Source organism: Emydura macquarii, unplaced genomic scaffold (genome assembly GCF_026122565.2).
Source record: "Emydura macquarii macquarii isolate MOO-44397 ecotype Brisbane River unplaced genomic scaffold, CSIRO-AGI_Emac_v2 contig_2422, whole genome shotgun sequence".
In the NCBI taxonomy this organism is placed as follows: Eukaryota; Metazoa; Chordata; order Testudines; family Chelidae; genus Emydura; species Emydura macquarii.
In genome coordinates this window covers 37,771,152-37,793,514 of record NW_027132559.1, presented here as the reverse complement: position 1 = coordinate 37,793,514, position 22,363 = coordinate 37,771,152, and the positions used below count along the sequence as shown (strand labels likewise).

Here is a 22,363-nt window from a genome sequence, read left to right as displayed (position 1 = left end):
GCCATGATAAACACAGTAAAATTCTATATTTATTCCCCAAAAGAGGGAAGGCATGCATAACAGGATTGAATGTGCATCCTCAGAGTATCTCTGTGCCACTACAACTGTATAAATAGTAGCAGCATTACATACTGTATTCATATAGTTACATGCTGGTCTTGTGTAATTAGTGATGTTATTTGCCAGAATTGTTTTTTGGAAGATCAGTTCACTAACAGAGTGATTCTGTAATAAATCTACCCTCTCAAAACTCTTGTTGATTTCACTAGTTCTGCTCATTGTACAGTTACAGGAGTAAGCAAATGAATAGGCATCAAAATGCTCTAATAGATACACTAAGAAATTAGTTCAGAATGAAGAAATTGATTTTCAGAACATTACCTTCATAGGACCGTGAGCACAAATCATCTGTGGTTCCATAGATCTTCCACTTACTCCATACTCCTGATCCCTTGTAGAGCATAATATTTTTTTCCTGTCTGTTGCCATAGTTGAAAAATAAATCTTCTCCTTGGATTCCAAATAGGGTCTCATTTCTGCATTCCCACTTTTGTAGTTCACTTGCCTTATCACAAGGATAAAAACTGACCGGAACCCAGTCTTTCTTTGACGGCACTCCTAAGCATAACTTCAATGCTACACTCATAAGTTGGTGATCAGAGACCCACCTGAATTTTTGAAACTCATTGTCCTGGTTGCAATTAGCAATTGTGATTGAACTCGAACTCTGAGCTTGTACACAGCGCTTGTGGTCTTCATTATATATTAAAAATAGTCTGGTGTCTGTAAAACAAAAAAAACACAAAAATAATATTGCATGGGGATGGTTTTAGGTAGACTTAGGCTGGGGTTGGTTGACTCAAGCAAGGGCCTTTTGGCACTTGAAGTGGGTTAACTCCTATACTGTTCCATTAAAATACGCATGATTCTCTGTTGCCCTGCACCTTAAGCAGTCATTTCCCTTATTCAAAGTGAGTGCAAAATGCTACTAATTCTGATTTGAGAATGTTTAAACACATTTTGCATATATGTAAATGATTACATAAAAGGTGCAAGGCCATGAAGAATTAGACCCTTGAGACCTAAATCTCAAACTGGAAGGTGGGGGGGAAAGGCTGTGACCACAGGATTCACTAAAAGCCACGCACCACACACAATAGGTTGTGCAACTCTTCAAAATATGATTGTGCGCAATCTCAGGGATCCTTGAAGTTGCTCCCACTCAGTCCCACTCATTCAATGTTTTCCATGGCACTGGCTTCCTCTTGGGGGGCTCTGATGCCCTGACAATCTCTGCTAGGGTCCTTGGGCTTCCTTCTTTAATGGGAGTGGGGAGAATGGTTCTATCTGCCAAACATCAGACACACATGGTGCCCAAACAACACCTCACTCCAGTAAATGGTGAAGATCTCTGATCCCTCCCCCTCCTTACCCATATGCACACACACACAAGGAACGAAATAGCTCACAGTTTTGACATTTTGACTATCATCACAGGATATTATCATTAACACCTTCAAGACTCAGGCAGATGGCTCTGCATAGGTAAGGCCCTTCATTTTCTGTTTTTATTTTGTTTAACATTCCCTGGGAATTTATTACAATTTTTTTTAAATGGGTGAAAATTGGTGCAAAAAATTAACTTCACAGTTTCCTGGGTAAATATCACTCTCTTCTCCTATTTTTTTTTTAAGTGTTCAAAAAAATCCCTTATGTTCTGAAATATAGCCAGATACAGTCTTTCATTTTCATTCCATTTTAGCTCAAAAAGTAGTTAAAGAACTTCTGTTTGCTTTGGTGATAACTATTATGCTAGCTGTAAAGTCTGTAATATGTACATGATAGGCGTGAGATTGACAACAATACGTATACCAGACTCAACTTGTTCTAATACATCTGACCTGCTCTGGAAGGAGAGATGGCAGATTGGTAACCTGGGCCATTCTGATTACCAAGCCGCCATCACTCTTCCAGAGTGGACCTGGAAGTGGAAGAAAAGGACGAGACATCATAAGGAAATGGCACCCTCATCTCCTGCAACTCTTCCACTTCTGGGCTGGCTCCCTGCTCCAGAAGGCGAGATGGAAGTTACCAGACGGGGAGCTGGATCCAGGGATTCCAGCACATCCAAAATTTGGGTGAAATTTTTTTTTTTTTTTTTTTTTTTTTTTTTAAAGGCTTTTGTAAAACCTGGAAAATTTTCATTTCAGTAGAAATCAGTAGAAACATAGCATACACAGGTTAACACTCAGTTCACATTATCAAGGTTTCCTTCACAACCATAACAGTTAGAGACTTCCTTACCTCCCCCCCCCATGCTTATATGTTACATCTATATCTATCATGGAGGCCAGTAGACTATATCAAGCTGAGTAGATCTGGTCCGCAGCTTAAGAGTTTGTCACTCTTGATCCATTTAACATGAATTTTAAAATTGTATTGTCCTGTTTAACAGTTCAGTCTGATGTTTACTGATGTAATTCAAAGCTGGTACAGTACTTAAAATGCCCTTTCAGATATGCGGTAAGAAAGAGAAGTATTTGTTTTTATGGCTGAAGGCATTCAGAATAATTGGTAATAATTGGATAAATAACTGTAAAGAAAATTATTACACAAGTTACAAATGCTTTGGGGTTGCCAGGTTAGCTCCAAAGTATAATGTATCGTATTTTTGGTTGAGACTCCAATGAGTAAGTGATTATACTCTTCTGAGGAAGGATAATCTGAACATGAATAACCTTCTGTTTCAAAGAAAAAGCTGACCTGGATTTATCTAATCCATTCTTTGGTTTCCTTCTCTTGTCTTTTGGCTTCCAACTCACTAGGAAGTAGCACAAAACTGATGAGCATGGAGACCTAAACTGTTGCCTTTTGCCAATCAGTTATACTGGCAGACAATACAAGGAAATGTATAAGTATCACCACAAGTAATAAATTTTTTTATTATGTTTTTGTGTTAGCAGCTAACCCAGTGCTATTTTAAACTGGTATATGCAATGTTTGCAATTTGAGACATCCCTCTCCTTTTCTTCAAACCTTATTTGAAGTCACTAGGTAAAAGAAGATTTGAGACATTTTCACACTTTTGAAAACACTGATTCATTTTCAGAATCACATTTTGTGGCCTAAGATATCATTCTGTGCTTTGTGCAACTTGTAGTGTTTACAAGAACATGTAATGTGTGCAAAAAGGTACCCACAGAGATATAAACAGAACCCAAACATGCATTGTTTATGTTCCTCAAACGTGCAATGGATGTAGATCAGTGCTGCAGAAGCAGGGATGTACTCAGGGAACACACAGCAGAGTAAGGAGGTGGAGCCAGGGGAATAACTCCGAGACCTTATGTTTTTCTAACCACATCTTCACAAGCAGTGTGGATGATGCATAAAGTAAAACAGGGTGTGGCCGTGCTATTAGGAAATACAAAGGTAGGCAGTCCAGGGCTCAATACAGAATGAAGCAGGTAGCATGTATGTGGAACAGAATACAGCAAACCAAAACAGGCAATTGAAAACAATTGGTGCTGGAACAAGAGAACAGAACAGAAACTAGCAGTCCTGCTGTGGTGGGGAACTATAAAGTTACACGATTTCCTTTCAGCAAACATTGCTCCTGTGGCACCTCTGACTGTTTTGTGGCATTGCCCTGAGCTGGCTCTCTGCTATTCTGGTTTATGCAGGTCTCTTTGTGCCTCCACTGAGCTTCCCTGTGTATTTTCACATGAAACAGACTTCCAACACAGCACTTCCCTGCGTATGATGTTCCATTATGCCTATTGTCACTATGTGCAATTGTCACTATTCTTGCCATTCTTTCCCTGTCTCCAGGCAAGTTCTTCCCTGTAACCACTTTGGGATGACTTGTTGCCACAGTGTAAACCTTTTTGGGGTTCCTGTCTGTCAAAGGCGAGGGATTTGTGCTGTGCAGAATCTGTCGCATAACCACATCGGCTGTCTCTCGCTCTGCCCATTGTTCTCCATGACAATGTTCGCTGTAAAGTTGGCAGCATGATGCAAGGACACTATTCCCTCGTATGGGCAGTGTGCGCAAAGGTGACCACTTTCTTGGCTGGCTGTGCAGGTTCAAATTACGATCTGCTGGGAGTATGATTAGGTGTGCATTGCATCTATTCATCTATGATTCATCTATGGATTATGTCAGCTTCTGGCAGCACAAATCTGAACACAGGTTTCCTGGTGCCAAAAGATCAGACTGGAAAGAGGTTATCTAACATGCTAGTAACCAGCCTGCTTCTCCCCCACAGCCATGGTCTTGTTATTATCCCCCATCCAGCCAACCAAGTAGACTGTCCAGCTAGATACCATCTCCCAGTATTGTTCTATCTCAGTCCCAAAGCTATTTTTCTCCCATTCTTTCAGGTTCTCTTACTGATCATGGCCTCAATTCCTTTACCTATCTCAGGCCCCAATCTTTATCCCCAGGGCGTTTAAGGCTAAAGTGACCTTACATGTGGCAATGGTTCCAAACGTGCAAGTGATTCTAGAGAGCTTCAGACTACATAGGCAGTACACCTCACTTATACCAGTGTAAATCAAAAGTAAATTCACCTGAAGTTAATGGAGGAACTCTAATGTAAAACCTATGTGATGAGTGTCAGGCCAACAAGCTAAAAGTCAGAACTAGAAGTACGTCAAGGAAAGGCGTGGCAGCAGAACAGAATTAGTGGCCATCTCTTATATGTCAACTTCGGTCTTGCTGGCACTTTTAAGTGATTAAATGTTACCCACGCAAAGAGAGAAACTCCACAGGACTGGAGTGATGTCACCATCACTCTTTAAACAGGGCTGTACTATACTAGTTCTAAAACTGGACAGGCACAAGCTGCCAATGGGTCAGTGAAGACTTTGTAGGGGAGTAGGTGCAACCTGTCTGCATTTTCACTGTTAAATGTTAATTTACACAAAACTGTGATCATTCACATGGTGGTGGGGGGCGTACACAAATAAGGTTCCTCAGCTTTTGAAAGTTGGAGGATCTCTGGTCTGCTGCTGCTATGTCTGAATCCCCCCCCCCACACACACACACACTTTTTTTTTGTTTTGTGCATTTTGAGCCAGGCTGCTAATAACCTCGTAGATATTTATCGAAATAGCCAGGTTTTAAAAAACAAAAACAGCATGAATCCCCTCCTTTTCCCGCAATCCATTTGCTGAAAAATATCCAGCCAGCTAAGTAGGAGATCACCACATAACCCTACAGCACATTATCTAGGCATGAATCCCCTCTCTGGTGTGATTCAGGGGCCAATCTGGATTCTACCACTGGCCAAGGTTGTGTAGCAACTTAGGGGACTGAGAACCCGACTCTGACTTTTCTGATCCAGTATAAATCAGTAGTTATTCCACTGACTTTAGTGAATTTACAATAGTATAAAACCAGTGTAACTGAGATCAGAATTAGGCCGACAGTGTTTAGTATCACATCCCACAAAAGTCTAAAATCTAGTCAAAGAAGTGGCTTGCTAACTGAAAACAAAATAAAGGAAATATTTCACCCAATGCATACGGTGTGAGAGAGGAGCTTCTTCAGTGAAGAATGGGTCAGAGAGCAAAGGAAATAAGTGTCTTGACATTATAAATCTACCTGCTTGGTTAAAAGTTACAAGATGCAATACCCAAACATCTAAAAAATCTGGAAGTATTTCCTCCTTGGTCCCCCAGTGCTGTGGGGACAAGGTAAGGGAGTACAGCTTGAGTTCTAAGAGAGGAAAGAGAAGCATGGGGGATGGTAAAGGAAGAATTGGAGTTGGGGGCAAGAGACACTCAAGGGGCAGAACAGGAGAAGCAGCTGAGGGAGGAGCTTGTAGAGACAGCGGGTCATTTTGGGTGGGAATAAGGCTGGGGGGCATAGGAGAGGGGTTTAGTGAATTCAAAAATAAGCTATTATTTTGTTGCTTTAGAAGCAGCAAAGCAGTGGCAGCGGGGCTCTGTACATGAATTGTAACTGATGGCTCCTCTGAATAGGAAGGAGCATATTACACAGTCCAGACTCTGACAGGGTCACAACTGCTTCTAACTGTTCTCCCAGAAGGAGTCTTTTCAGGAGTCCCTGTCTCTGCCCCTCTACCCAGTTCTGCTCCTGCTCATCACTGCTGTGTGTGTAAATTCTCTCCTTCACCAGCCAGGGGATTCCACCGATCAGAGCTAGATGGACAAACATTTCCATCACATTAGTTCAAAATGTGTAAATCAAGGCTGTTAACAAACAGAGAAAGAACAGACTCTGCAACAAAAATTGTATTTTAGAGCATGAGAACAGATGCACTTTCATACCAACATCCACATTTACAGCTCAGACAGAGCAGGCACTTACCCAACAGCTGAAAGGTACTCTGAATGAGAGAGAAATAAACCAGGAGCAGGGACAGAGTCATTGCGAATGTTTGATTTTTTTCTTCCCCGCCAGAAAATGAAAAATGAAGAACTGTGATTAGTTTCTATCACAAGGATATTTCTGAAACAAGCCAGGTAGCAGGTCTGCTGCATTTGTGAAGGGCTGATAGATCAGGGGAAAGCTGTGTGCTCTAAATGATAAGGAAATATCCTGTCACATGGGGTGTTTTGAAATAACAGGAATTCACAGTTCAAATTTTGCTTTCCTAAGCTCATTTCTCTGCTGAGGGAAGAGTCTTCTTCAACAGAAATGCAGGCAATGAAGTGGTGACAGATGAGGGCAGTTTTTCAGGGACTTTGTTAGTGATTTTCCAAGTAAATCAGACCTCAAAGGAGGATAGCAATGAGCATGCAGAGTCCAACCAGCAGTGAAAGAGCAGATTCCCACCCCCACTGCCTTCACATCTAAACCTTAAACTTCAAATACATACTCACTATGCTGAGTTGTAATCTAATTACTCCTGAATATAAAAATTGCTGTAATATAGGATTTTTTGACATTAGAATGTCAAATATTCTTCCTCTCCTCCAATAGTATGCACACATACTTCAAGCATGAAAAGCTTTGCTTCTAAATTGCAAGTTTTCTAGTAGCACAGGAATTTAAGGGGGAAGTGGGGGACAAAAGAAAAAAAATGTTGTTTTGGAAAAGAAAGGAGGTAATTCAAAATGGAATGCCATTTAAGGAGAGAATAAATAAATAATCAGTGGAGCAGGGAGACAGGATCCTAGGTTTCCTACATCCTGGATGATTGCTTTAACTACCAGCCCAGAGACTCATTCACTGCTTGCTCTTCCTCTGGCCCAAAGACTAATTTTTTAACCAAAGTGGAACAGCTTCAACAGGAAAAACTGAGGGTCCTGCACATCACAATATCCCATAGCTCAGTGGCTAAGGCACTCATCCAAGACTTGGGAGATGCCTGTTCAAATTCCTTCTTTCCCCCACAAGTGGAGGGGAACTGAACCAGGGGCCTCCCTCATCCAAAGTGAGTTCTCTTGTCACTGGGCTAGAAGTTAAGAAGGAAGTCCGCTGCTTTCTGTAAGAAAGACTTTAAACACCTGACTCCAAGAGAGAGATCTCAGCTGAGACTCCCAAGTACAGATATGTGCCTCCCTCCAGCACTGAATTCCCTGAGAGGGGCATGGCTTAGAACACATCTCTCTCCTTTGCATCTCCCATTGCCTGTCTGAGGCAGAAAGCTGCCTATCAGCCTTGCTTTTACATATCCCATTCTTAGGCATCTATCTCTTTTGATTCATTATATAAGAAGCTAGAGCACTAAACTCAAGCTTTGTGAATCCCAGTGATTTTCTAGGCACCTAAAAGTAAGGTATTGTGTGATGCTGAGTGTCACATCACCCAAATCCCTTTATGAATCTAGTCCTAACAGTCTACCACAAGGCATTATTAATTTTCAAGAGACAATGTAGATTACATTCCTTTACTGAAATGACATACAGTATATGAATGGGCAGGCTTTTGGTACATCAATTGACTGATATGTGCAGTAAAAAATGATTACTTACCTTCCATAACTGTTGTTCTTCGAGATGTGTTGCTCATGTCCATTCCAAGCAGGTGTGCACACACTGCATGCACAGTCATCGGAAGGTTTTTCCCCCAGCGGTACCCATCAAGTTGGTGTAGGGTGTAGTGGTGCCTCCATGGTGTTGTATATAGGTGCCCGTTGACCCGCCGCCTCTCCAGTTTTCTTGCCGATCAGCTCTGACAAGAAGGGTAGGCGGGTGAGTGGAGACCATGTGCAATTTTAGCTTCTTTATGAACTTGTTGAGATTCTGCAGATTGAGGATAGGCCTGAGCTTCCCCTTTTGCCTTCAGGATCAGGAAATATCTGGAGTAAAACCCCTTTCCCCTTAGTTTCTGAGGGACCTCTTCTACTACTCCCATGTGAAGCAGTTCTTGCACTTCTCGTATAAGAAGTTGCTCGTGAGAGGGGTCCCTGAAGAGGGACGGGGAAGGGGGTGGCAGGGTGGGATAGAACAAAACTGGAGGGAGTATCCCACTTCTACTGTGTGCAACACCCATCTGTCTGATGTTATTTGGGCCCAAGCACAGTAGAAATGGGATAAGTAGTTCCGGAAAGGAGGGACAGGATCCGGTAGCTATCCTGGAGTGTTGCCCTCAGGCACACCCTCAAAAGTTTTGCCTTGGCCCTGGAGGCTGTTTCCCTGAGTCTCTGCCAGGGTTGCGCGGCTGGGGCATTCTACGCCTGTTATTTCTGCCCCTCTTCCTGGAGAAGTCCTGCCAAGAATGAGATGGCTAGAACCTCTGGCCGGACTGGGGCTTGAAATGCTTCCTTTGTGTGGAAGGTTTATGCAGCCCCAAAGATTTCATAGTCACCCTAGAGTCCTTAAGGCTGTGAAGCTTGGAGTCTGTTTGCTCCGAGAACAGCCCTGCTCCTTTAAAGGGCAGGTCCTGGATGGTAGACTGGACCTCAGGTGGGAGGCCTGATACCTGCAGCCAGGAGCTTCTTCTCATAGCCAGCCCTGAAGCTATAATCCTTGCTGCAGAGTCTGCTGCATCTAATGAAGCCTGTAGCAATGTCCTGGCTACTGCTTTACCCTCCTCCACCAGGACTCCAAACTGTGACTTGGAATCAGTCAGAAGGAGGTCTTTGAACTTCGCCATCGTGTTCCACGAATTGAAGTTGTATCTGCTGAGAATTACCTGTTGGTTGGCAATTCGCAGCTGGAGACTCTGGTGGAGTATACCTTCCTCCCGAATAGGTCCAGTCTCTTTGGCTCCTTTGATTTCGTCATTGGGCCCTGCTGAGCCTGCCTTTCCTTTTCGTTCGCCGCAGATACTATGAGCGAGGGTGAGTAAAAGGTTACTCAAACCCTTTAGACGGAGCGAAATACTTCTTCTCTATCCCTTTGGCTGCAGGTGGGATAGAGGCTGGTGTCTGCCACAGTGTCTTTGTTGTGGACTGGACCATTTTGATCAGAGGCAGAGCTACCCTCGAAGGACCTTCCAGAGTCAGAATGTCCACAGTTGGGTCTACCGACTCATGGACTTCCTCTGCCTGTAGGCTCAAATTTTGGGCCACTCTTCTCAAAAGTTCTTGGTGGGCCCTATTATTCATGTGGATATGGGTGGTCGATGTCCCCACTACCGCCTCATCAGGGGAGGAAGAAGACGAGGCCCTGGGTCCAACCTCAGTCTCGAGGATGTCCTGTCCAGTAAGATCCTCTCTGCCCGGGACTTCTCTATTGGCATTGGGGCCTGCTTCAGTGCCAGGTTCTTCTTAGGCACCGTGCACCAGATTCCCCTGACAGCACTGTCTCCCTGCACCCACTGACCTCAGTGCTTCATGGCAGAGGTCTATGCTCCAGGGTGCCAACACTTGGCTCTCCAAGGCAATTGAATCAGGACCTATAGACTGAGACCCTTGGGCTTGGTGGTACGCCCATGGGGTCAGAAGGCCATTGCTGAGGCACCTGCCACTGCATGGGCCAAGGTCCAACAGAGGGCGCTTGCCCCTTATCCTCCTTGTAGTGCCGCCTTCCCTATCTGTGCCTACTCCACTTCGATGTGCCAGAGTCTGCCTCCAAGTCCAATGATCTGGACTCTGATCATGGAGACCATGGTGGCGCCGAGCTAGATGCAATCGCTGAATGGTTCCGGGGTACAGAGGACTGGTGCTGAGGAGAAGGCACTCAGTGCCGAGGTGTGGGTGACCGGCATCAAGGAGAAGGAGATCAGTACCAAGGTATGGGTGATTGGTGCTGTGGAGAGGGTGACCAGTGCCGAGGGGTAGGTGAACGGTGCCTGGGTGAGGGCGACCGGTGCCACATCATTAGCGGCTTGCCTCTAGACAGCACCATGACTTGGGGGAAAGCTGTGCCATCATGCCTCCTGACCTTTCCTGGATAAATCAAATGAAGGCCTATTTTCTTTTTTTTTTACGCCTTCTTACATCTGCGACTATTTCTAGTATTAACAGAATTTTAAATCTGACTGATGAATCACAGTTTTGAAAGACCCACAAGCTTGCTTGCTGGATGGGTGGGTTTTCATAAGCTCAGCCAGGCTCAGTTATCTGCAAGGAATCCAGGCAACATTGCTGGAAGAGAACTTAGCTGTGCCTGTAGAACACAGTCCGCCCTGGGCAGAATATGGAGCTCTTTAGGGGAGCCCTGTGAAGCTGATCTCCTCAGCACCCCCAGGGTGAACATCCCTGATGCTACTCTCCTTCACAGAGAGCAGCACGCTGCCCCCTACAAGCTGGTCTCACTGCATGGGCTGGAATGGAGGAAGAAAGCAAAAATATAGTTTCATCTCCTCCTTGTTTGCTTGAGGGCACTACAGGGGAAAACAGAGGGACGCCACCACTGTGCTTCCTAGAACACAGACGTTGCGCTCCTGGCCCCCTTGAAGTCAATCATAGAATTCTCAACGCTTGTCTACACAGCAAAGAAAAACCCACGGCTGGCCCGTGCCAGCTGACTTGGGTTCGCTGGGCTGTTTCATTGCTGAGTACACTTCCGGGCTTGGGCTGCAGCATGAGCTCTGGGACCCTCCCACCCAGCAGTCCCTTGCAGCCCCCTGGAGCAGTGCTGTCCTGGAGCTGAGCTATGGGCAGGTGGAGGAGGAAAAAATAAGTCTCCCACTCTTATCGCACTTTACCAGCAGCCCCCCTCACTCCAGGTCCATCACCACCTCATCCCAGCCCAGGATCACCCCCAGAAGCGCCCCTCACTCCAGGAGCTTCTTTCATCTCACCAGGCCCAGCCTCCCACCCCAACACCACCCTTCTCACACCAGCATCCAACATCACCCCAGACTGTCTTTGCTTCACCCCAATCTCAGGAGCACCAACCCGTCTTTCCCATAAACCACCCTCATTCATGCACATTTTTTCAGTCCATAACCCATAAAATTTGTTTCTGACCCTCATTCTACAATTCTCTTTACTTGCAAGAGATTGTGGGTTATGATGGGTTGTAGAACAGGTTTTCAGTCATTTTGTGGGTTGAGAAAAGGATTGAGAAAAACTTTACCAGCAGGAAATTGTGATTTTTGTCCAAACTGACATTTTCTGGGACAAAATGTTGACTTACTTTTTTTGTTTTGGTTTGTTTAAATATTTCCGTTTGCAGATTAGAAAATTCAAATTGGAGATTTTGTTGAGTCGACATTTCAAGATGAAAAATCATTGTATTTCAACTTAAAATGTCATTTTTGTTTCAGTTTTTGGAAATAAAATTATATTTTTTCATTTTCCATTTTAGAATGTGCGGGGTTCCGCTTTCTCTCACCCTCTTTACTCTCTGACCCCAGTCACCTCTTTTTCTCTGGAAAAAGGGAAGGGGGGAGGTAAAGTGTGAAGGTTGGGTGGTAGTTGGGAAGAAACACTTTTCACCCTTATTTACTGCTTTTCACCTGGAAAAGGTTGGAAAACAGTCAGAAAGTGGGAGAAATAGAATTTTGAATGTGTATAAAATAATGTATTCTTTCTTAAAGTTTTTTTAAATTATTTTTTCAAAGTTTCTTTTTTTTTTTTATGTAACAAAGTGCCAGTGATTAATAGCTAAATAATACCTTCACTAATCTTCCAGGCTTTTGGTTTTTTAATTAATTGTTGATATCACTGAAAAACTCAGTAAATTTTCTCTGAAAGAAAGGCTCAAGACTTGCGTAAGATTCTAATTCCTACAAAACTGTAAACCAATAGATACACCTATATTAGAAATCATTCTTCTTATGAAGTGTTTGGGCTTTGTATTGGTCTTAAAAAGCAACACGTACAATAAAATATTATCAAATATTTAGACATGCTAGTGAAACTATAAAGATAGTAATATATATATATATATATATATATATTACTAAGTGCAATGAACTGTATAATTACACACAAAAAAACATTAAACACATTTTCAGGTTTCAAGACAAGCCCTCAAAAGTTAGGAAAATCCAGAATTAAGGTTCTCTGTGCAATCTTAGTTTGGCCCCCTTGCATATGCATTATGATGTGGTCTTTAATTACATGATCACCTACTATTTTTGCCATAGGATCCCTGCCTCATTCAGTGCACAAGATGGACAATGCAGGCCGTATTTACTGCACACTATGCAAACACTATTCAGAAAATTGAATTATTAATTTCCTTATAGGCTTTTCTGTGGTGGCCATTGCTGTAGTATCTGAGGGCTTCACAAACATTAATAAATTAATTTTCATAACATCCCTTTGAAATAATGAAAATAACCCCTAATTTTGGGTGCCCGGTTTGAGACACCTTGGACCTGTCCCCACTGGCTCCCACTCCCAATCTCTCTCCCCAGGCTCGTCATCCAATCTTAGTATGTCATTTCCCACATTACCCCCCAAGCGCCTTGTCCCTATCTTTTCTCCCAGTAAGTTCCAATTATCCCCCAGCTCCTCAATAGATCTCAAAATCCCCCACACACTGGCTCCCAGCCACACTCCCTACTTCCTGTTTACCTCCTCATCTCCCGGTCCCAGCAGCCTCCTTATTTCAATCTACTTCTCCTGATCCACACACACACACCCCCAAGTCAGTCTCTTGTCCTCCCTGCATTTGAATCAGGCAGCTTTCTTCTCCATGCTGCCAGGCCCAGAGTCCTTGAGAGCACAAGAGAGACAGGCTCCCTGCTCTAATTTCTGGTGCCCATCTTGTTCTGATTCTGCAGCAGCCCAGAGCTGCAATTGCAAGGAAAGTCCTGCTTGGCCCTGGGCTGGAGTATGCCCAGTGTGGACAAAATTATTTAGGGAATTTAGCTGCAGATCTCTAGCAAGTCTCTACTGAGCACATGCAAACTGCAAGTTTTCAAAATCTTACAACTTACCCAAATTTAGGTGAATTTTTCACAGAGTCAGCACAAGGCACGTCCTTGACACAAAGGTCCTTCTTTTACCAAAAAAAGTCCCTTCTCCAAACCATTGGTGTGCTAGAGGGTTTCAAAGAAAAAGGTTGCCTGAATTATTTTTAACATGGGCAAAACAATGTATTTTTCACCTTGTTCTCGGAAACAGCTGAACCATTTGTCTGAAATTTTCCAAAGATATTCAATCTGAGGCAAATACCTGGCAAGAAAATGTTTTCGTTTAAATGGTTAAAAGTCTGGCCAAGTTTTAAACCACTGAAAACAGAATCTTATAATTGGGAACTATCCAATAATCTTACTAATAGGTGGTGCTCCCAGCCCTGCCTATAATTTTAGCTCTACACAGTGAAACGTTCATGTCTATGTAAGAATATAAAGTCTTAAGTCCTTTGTAGCCAGTAGCTACAGAAGCGTGATTAGATACACTGATGTCTAACATCTAATGTACCTAAGGGCTTGTCTACACTTAAAACACTTCCTATGTCGACTGGAGGGCTTCTCCCCTTGGCAAAGGTAATCCACCTCTCCGAGAGGTGGTAGCTAGGTTAATAGGAGAATTCTCCTGTCAATCTAGCACTGTCTACACTGGGGGCTAGGTCGGTTTAACTGCATCATTCAGGGGGGTGGATTTTTCACACCCCTGAGCAATGTAGTTATACTGTCCTAAATTTCTAGTGTAGACCAGGCCTAAAATGGGTGTACCTTTCAACCAGTAGTTGGGAGAAATGCAAATACAAATTATGGATCTGACCCTGGGAGATGCTGAGTGTCTCCTGTGAAGTTCTGGTCACCCTCAATTCCCAGTGACTCTGGAAGAGTGACAAATCCAGTGCATTTATATAACAGGCAAAACATAAAAGAGTAAATTAATTATTAGAGCTGTGCAAATGGTCTTCTGGCAATTCTGAAAAATCAAAAAAAATGTTGGGGTAGAATCAAAAATTAAATTTTTCAAAATTTTTGGAGAATCAAAAAGGAAAAAAAAATTATTTCAAGTCAAATCAAACATCTTATCTAACCTGAAATACAATGTTCTGTTTTGATTTTGAGCCTTCTAAACATTTTAAAATGTATAAAGAAAGGAAATTTCCAAACAAAAACTCATTCTGAATAAAAAGAATTGAAATGTTTAAGGGTTTTGGAATTTGTTTAGGTTTTATTTCAACTGCCGTTTTGTGGATCTTTCATGTATTTAAAAGGATGTAGATTAGAGAGAAACAGGCAGAGAGAGGGTTGATTGAAACTCAGAATTTCTGTAGGAAACTCCAACATTTTGAATTTTTTGTTGTTGTTCCAAATTGGAATGAAAAGTTGAAATTTCAAAATTTCTGGTGAAATGAAATTTCACAAAAATCTTCTTTTAGAAATATGGAAATGACCTTATCAAAATGAAAAAGACGGTTACTTACCTTGTGACTGTTGTTCTTCAAGATGTCCACTCCATTATAGGTGTATGCACACCTCCGAACTCAGTTACCGGAACTTTTTTCCCCTTAGCAGACCCCGTAGGGCCGGCTTCGGTGCCCCCTGGAGTCCCACGCACATGCTGCAGTATATAAGGTGCTGCCAGCCCTATGCCTCCTCAGTCCCTTCTTTCCACCAACTCCGGCAGCAGGGATGGGGGTTGGGTCATGGAATGGATATGAGCAACACATTTCGAAGAACAGCAGTTACATGGTAAGTAATTGTCTTTTCTTCTTCGAGTGCTTGCTCATGTCCATTCCATTATAGGTGACTCACAAGCAATACCTTGGAGGTGGGCTGGAGTTACAGATGAGGTGCCTGTAGCACTGCTCTGCCAAAGCCCGTGCCTACTGGACGATGACATAGTGGGACATGAAGGTATGTACGATAACCAGGTGATGACTCTGCAGATGTCCTGCATGGGCACTCTCGCTAGGAAGGCTGTAGACGAAGCTTGAGCTCTGGTTGAGTGTGCTGTGATGGAAGCGGCACCTTCGTTTGCTCATAGCAGAACTTGATGCAGGAAGTTATCCACATGGAGATGCACTGGGCGGAGACAGGTAAGCCTTTCATCCGATCGGCCACCACGATGAAGAGCTACGTTGATCTCCGGAATGGTCTCGTGCGCTCGATGTAGAAAGCCAGGGCCTGTCTTACGTCTAGCGAGTGCCACCTTCTCTCCTCCTCCGAACCGTGTGGTTTGGGGAAAAACACAGGGAGAAAAATATCTTGGTTATAATGAAATTGGGAAACCACCTTGGGCAGGAAGGCTGGGTGCGGCCTCAACTGAACTTTATCTTTATAGAATACAGTATAGGGGGTCTCCGAGGTCAGCACCCTAATCTCAGAGACCCTCTTTGCCAAAGTAATAGCCACCAGGAAGGCCACCTTCTAAGAAAGCAGGAGTAGAGGGCATGAAGCCATGGGTTCAAAGGGGGGCCCAGTGTGTCGTGAGAGGACCAGGTTGAGGTCCTAAGGCGGCACCGGGCCACAGACCTGCGGATAGAGCCTCTCCACCCCTTTCAGGAACCTAATCGTCATCGGGTGGGAGAAAAGCGATCTTCCCTCCAAAGGCTGGTGGAAAGCCGATATAGCTGCTAAGTGGACCTTCAGGGAGGCCACGGCCAGTCCCTGGAGCTTTAACTGTAGCAAATACTCCAGGATCACCTGTATTGGCAAGAAACTAGGCAGGATACCCTGGGACTCTGCCCAGCAGGTAAACCGCTTCCATTTAGCCCAATACACGACCTGCGTGGAAGGTTTCCTGCTACCCAGAAGGACTTGCTGGACTTGCACCGAAGAGGCTTGCTTGTCCACGCTCAGCCACAAAGCCTCCATGCCATGACGTGTAGTGAGTCCAGGTCTGGGTGCAGCAGGCAACCGTGAACCTGGGACAGGAAAAAGTGCCATCTCAGAAGTTCCAGAGGGGGGGGCGATCAATAGGTCCAGCAGCATGCTGAACCAGTGCTGGCGCAGCCAGGCTGGTGCGATTAAGATAACATCCACCTTGTCCCTCTTGATTTTCAGCAGGACCCTGTGGAGGAGGGGAATAGGCGGGGACACGTACATGAAAATCCCCGACCACTACAGGAGGAAGGTGTCGGAGATCGACCCGGTCTCTCGACCATGGAGATTGCAGAACTGTGGGCATTTCTTGTTCCACACTGATGCAAACGGATCCACCTGGGGAGAGCCCCACCCCCGGAAAATCATAGAAACCACTCTGGACGTAGCGAGCAATCGTGGTGGGGTAAGAACGACCTGCTGAGACGGTCCGCCTCATCGTTCCTCACCCCCAGGAGGTGAAAGACTATCATATGAAAATTGTGTCCCACCGCAAAGTCTCACAGACAAATAGATTCTCTGCAGAGGGCTGAAGAGCAGGCTTCCCCCGTCTGTTGATGTAATACACGGCTGCTGTATTGTCCGTCAGCACCTGCACCACCTTGCCTGTAATAAAATGCTAGGTGAATAGCCCGCAGTTCTTTCACATTGATGTGTAAGCGTCTCTCTTCCCTCGACCAGACCACTTGTGTGCTGAGGTCAGCGCTGATATGGGCCCTCCATCCTATGTCCAAGGCGTTTGATATCAGGGTGACTGAGGGGACTAGTTCTTCTCACAGTACACCCCTTAACGCTGCCCGGGGGGTCTGCCACCAGTGTAGGGATGCTAGGATCTGAGGGGGGACTGTGACCACATGATCCAGAGGGTGCCTGCTCGGAATGTAAACCGAGACCAGCCATGATTGAAGCGGCCTGAGTTTCCAGCAAGTCAGCCTCACCATGTAGGTGCAGGCCGCCATGTGGCCTAACAGCTGCAGGCAGTGTCTGGCTGTCGTCACTGGGCATCAATGCTGATGAGCAATAATGGAGGACATCACCTTAAAGCGCGGCTGGGGTAGGATAGCTCTGGCTTGGGAAGTGTCCACGATCACGCCGATGAACTCTATCCACTGCACGGGAGTTAACGTGGACTTCTGCTTGTTTATCAGCAGGCTCAGTGGGCAGCAGACGGCGCATGTCAGTTTCACACTGTCCTGGACCCGAGACCTAGACCTGGACCTGCCTCTGATTAGCCAAACATCCAAGTAGAGGAAAATTTGGACCCCTTGCACCTCAGGTGCGCCGCCACCACTGCCATGCATTTCATAAACACCCTTGGGGCCGAGGACAGGCCAAAGCTGAAAGGCCTCCAGTGTCAATGGCACTGGTAGGTGCAGGGGGGCCTCCCCACTCCCAAGAGTTGGGGGAGGCTCCCTGGGTCCCCGCAGTCCGACTTTGGTGCGGTCCAGTGCTCAACCCTGCCTGCTTAGACACTGCGGGGGAGTGTCTGCATTCCACGAACTGCTTCCACTGCTGCTTCTTCGGTACCAGAGATGCGGTCTGGTACCAAAGCGGGTCCAGTGACGATGGTGCACTCTGCACTGATGCCACGCTCAGTACCAAGGTGGAGAGTGCTGGTTTAGAGGCCAGTCTAAGTGCTGCCTCCATGAACAAGGCTTTCAGGTGGATTTCTCTGTCTTTCTGAGTCTGGGGCCTGAAAGTCTTGCAAATCTTGCACTTGTCCTTTCGATGAGTTTCCCCCAGAAACCTCAGGCAGCTATAGGGGGAGTCACTCAGCGGGAAAGCCTTCCCGCAGGAGACACACGGTTTGAAGCCCTGTGACCAGGGCATGCCCCGCTCCTGGCAAAGTCCCAGCTGGGACTATCCTAAATGCTAACTACCACTATTAACAGTACTTAAAGTCCTATCTACCTAACTAACACAACAACAAATGATTAAAGTTGAGAACAAGGAGAATTGATCATTTGCGATGCAAGCAGGAACAGTTCCAGCAACCGTCACAGGTGGAAAGGAGGAACTGAGGGGGCGTAGGGCCGACAATGCCTCATATACCGCAGCGTGTGCGCAGGACTCCAGGGGACACCGAAGCCGGCCCTACAGGGTCTGCTAAGGGGAAAAAATTTCCAGTAACCATGCACGGAGGCGTGCACACACCTATAATGGAATGGACATAAGCAGGCACTCGAAGAAGAACATTTCAATACTATTTAGTTGAAAAAAATTGTCAATCCATTTCTGTATTTAATCAAATCCATTTTTTTTCAATTGAAAAATGCTCTGTCAGAAAATTTCCAACCAGCTCTGGGCAGAGAGAGTTCAGGGGTTCTCTGAGTAAGACACTGAATCTGGCTTTATCCATTAAGTTGATGTAACTGCAATTGTAAATGAATTCTACTGAAATCTGAGACAGCATTTTTCCTCAGAAATACTATACATTGTCTATACTTAAAATACTGAAATCAATGGCTGTGTTAGCATTGCTTGTATTTAATTTAAACTCCTATAATAATGGCAAGGTCTTTCCCTTTTTAAGATAATTTTTTCTTGTTATTGTTTAATATAGTAATCCTTTGGGAGATGAGAGTGAAATCTGTTTCCTAACCCAAATAAATGTCAGCTGTCACGTGTGCACAATGGTTTATTAAACAGTTGCTCATCATGAGCGTGAAGTTGCTGGCACAGATTTTTATTTTACATATAGAAAGGACATTGCAATGTTCTTGCTGTTGCTACATAGCCATAGGATATGACTTTTTGACTCATAAATTTCTCAGGCCTTGTCTTGTCACACAGGAACATACAAATTGTTATATAGGATCAGATCTGTTGTCCAGATGGTCTGGTATCCTGTCTCTGATGTTAGCCAGCACCAGATGCTTCAGAGGAAGATGAAAAAAATTCTAACTGGCAATTATGGCAAAAGCTGCTCATGAGGAATTTTCTTCCTAAACCTACTCAGTTAGAGGTTGGCTTTACACTCTGAAGGATCAGGGGGTCCACACTTTACGTAAGAACAGCCATATAGGGTCAGACCAACGCTCCATCCAGCCCAGCATCCTGTCTTCTGATAGGCTAATGCCAGGTGCTTCAGAGGGAATGAACAGACAGGTAATCATCAAGTGATCCATCCCATATCGCCTATGCCCAGCTTCTGGCAAACAGAGGCTAGGGATACTTCAGAGCACCGTTTTGCATCCCTGTCCATCCTGGCTAATAGCCATTGATGGACCTATTCTCCATGAACTTATCTAGTTCTTTTTTGAACCCTGTTATACTCTTGATCGTCACAATATCCTCTGGCAAAGAGCTCCACAGGTTGACTACGCGTTTGTGTGAAGAATACTTCCTTTTGTTCATTTAAACCTGCTGCCTATTAATTTAATTTGGTGACCCCCTAGTTCTTGTGTTATGAGAAGAAGTAAATAACACTTCATTTACATTCTCCACACCAATCATAATTATATAGACCTCAATCATATCCCCCTTGCTCTCTTTTCCAAACTGAGAAGTCTCAGTTTTATTAATCTCTCCTCATAATTTACACATTTTTACACATAAATAAAATAAACATTTTCTTATCATGTTTGGTGTAATTGTGGATGGTCTCATTCATATAGATGTTTGTTTCTTGTTTGAATTCCAAACACGCTTGGACTCTGCTATCTTGTGGCAATGAGTTCCATGGATTATGGTGTGAATTAAAACTGATGAAGGAAATAAATTTTAAGTTTGCTGCCTTTTAATTTATTTAGTAGTTGTCCTGTTCCTGTATTATGAGAGGTAAATAGGAGGGCCTGACTAATCTACTCTATATCCTTCATTATTTTTTGACCATCTATCATGTCTCTTCCCATCTCCTCTCTAAACTGCTTTTTCAGTCTTTTCTGATATGGAAATATATTATCTTCATGCATTTATTCATTTGTCTCATCTTTGAACTGCTTGTATTGCCTCTATATCTTTTTTCCTATAGGTGACCAGAACTGAGCAAAATATTCAAAACAAGGGAATCTTGTTCATATATATGCAATAGTGTTTCATTAATTTCGGTGTTATTATCTGTTCTATTTCTATTGCATTCTAACGTTCACTGGCTTTTGATATTTCAACCTCTTATAGATGTTATGTGTAAAATAATCTCAGACACCATTGCTGCACTGATAAAACTACAATGAAATTTATTAATGATGACTAAGCATATAAACACAAGTAACTTTAGCGCCCATGTGACCTAGATGGAGTCTGCTCTGCAGGCAGCTCTGGCCAGGAAAGGTGCGTGCAGGAATGCAGCAGGGAAAGTCCTTTTCACCCCAGGGGCACCTGTTTCAAACTCCCCATAGTGAACATACACCGGGATAGTACAGGGAAATATTTATTTACAGAGGGATGAATGAAGAGAAACAACTGGGAGAAACATAGGGGGAGCAGTAAAACAGGATTACATTTAACACAAAGCCCCACAGGCCCAGTGGTATCACAGTCTGAAAAAGCAGACACCGAGCAATACGTCAGCACTCAGAGTTCAGGAGTCCCGGGCAAAGTTTTAGTTCAGTGGTGAGTACTAGGTGCTCCTCGTCATTTTTAGCACCAGTAAACATTTTCCAGCAATCCCCTCCGGTGCCCTCTTTTGCCGCTTTTTGCAAACTCACACAGAGCGATATCCTCCTCACTTAACTAGCTACAGCCTCCCTCCTTATTCACAGTGCAAAGGCCCCATACAGCTCTGGGCAGCAGAGATACAGAGTTCAGCTCTGGTTTGTCCTTCTTGGGCGATTTTTCCCTGGCACGGTGCTCCTTCTGGCTTCTGTCCTGGGCATCCCCAGTTAGCTGCTTTGCTCCTTCCAGGCTTCGGACAGGTTCTCGGCTGTTTCACTTTTGTGAGGGGCTGCTCAGCTCACTGCAGCTCGTCTGTCTGGAGCTCCAGACACACCCTGTTGCTCTCCCCTCTTTTTTCTCAGCCCTCCCTCAAACAGCACTTCCGTTTTTTGGAACAATCAGCACTTCCCCTGCAGGTCAAAGATTTAAAGGGACCATGCTTTTTAAAACCCCGAAGGGGTTGCACACAGTTCATACAAATGTGTAACTTTAAAAATTATGGATTATTTACTAGGCCACCGACATGTTTACTGTGTGGAATCAATCTAGTAACTCTGGGCTCTATTGTGTCTTAAAATCCAAGCAAGGGTACAAATGCTGAGCAGAACAATAAAGAAACCAGAAGTCCAGGATGGAGGGGAAAAACAAGGTTACTTACCAGTAACTGCTGTTCTTCAAGATGTGTTGCTCATGTCCTTTCCACTATAGGTGTGCACGCCTCCATTACCCGGAATGTTTTCCCCTTAGCAAACCCCGTAGGGCCAGCTTCGGCGCCCTCTGGAGCCCCACACACATGCTGCGGTATATAGGTGCTTCCAACCCTAAGCCCCCTCAGTCCCTTTTTTCTGCCAACTCCAGCAGGAGGGACGGAGGGTAGGTTGTAGAATGGACATGAGCAACACGTCTCAAAGAACATCAGTTACTGGTAAGTAACCTTGTTTTCTTCTTCGAGTGCTTGCTCATGTCCATTCCACTATAGGTGACTAACAAGCAATACCTTTGGAGGTGGGTAGGAGTTACTGATGAGCTGCCCTCAGCACCGCTCTGCCAAATACCACATCCTCTCTCGCCTGCTGGACGATGGCATAGTGGGATGTGAAGATATGCACTGACAACCAGGTGGCGGCTTTGCAGATGTCCTGCAGGGGCACTCTCTCCAGGAAGGCCATAGACGAGGCTTGAGCTCTGGTTGAGTGCGCTGTGATGGTTCCTGGAAGCGGCACCCTCGCCTGCTCGTAGCAGAACTTGATGGATGACGTAATCCATGAGGAGATGCGCTGGGTGGAGACAGGTGAGCCTTTCATCTGGTTGGGCACTGTGACAAAGAGCTGCCTCAATTTCCAGAATAGCTTTGTGCACTCGATGTAGAAGGCCAGGGCCCATCTCACGTCCAGCGAGTGTCACCTCCTCCAAACTATGAAGTTTGGGAAAAAACATGGGGAGAAAAATATCCTGATTACAATTAAATTGGGAAACCACCTTGGGCAGAAAGGCCGGGTGTGGCCTCAGCTGAACCTTGTCTTTATAAAACACCATATAAAAGGGAGCTCCGAGGTCAGTGCCCTAATCTCAGAGACCCTTCTAGCTGACGTAATGGCCACCAGGAAGGCCACCTTCCAGGAAAGCAGGAGCAGAGGACATGAAGCCATGGGTTTGAAGTGGGGT

General features: G+C 44.7%; 1 protein-coding gene across 1 annotated transcript in view; it reads right to left on the bottom strand.

Annotated features, from left to right (window-relative positions):
* LOC137162462 (macrophage mannose receptor 1-like) overlaps window positions 1-6,411 on the bottom strand; it is a 77,289-nt gene extending 70,878 nt beyond the window's left edge. The window contains exons 1-2 of the mRNA XM_067562314.1: window positions 6,338-6,411; window positions 382-783 (exon numbers count right to left, since the gene is read on the bottom strand). Of these exons, the coding sequence (XP_067418415.1) occupies window positions 382-783; window positions 6,338-6,398 (463 nt within the window). The 5' untranslated portion in view covers window positions 6,399-6,411. The remainder of the gene's footprint in view (window positions 1-381; window positions 784-6,337) is intronic.
* Between the last annotated feature and the right edge of the window lie 15,952 nt (window positions 6,412-22,363).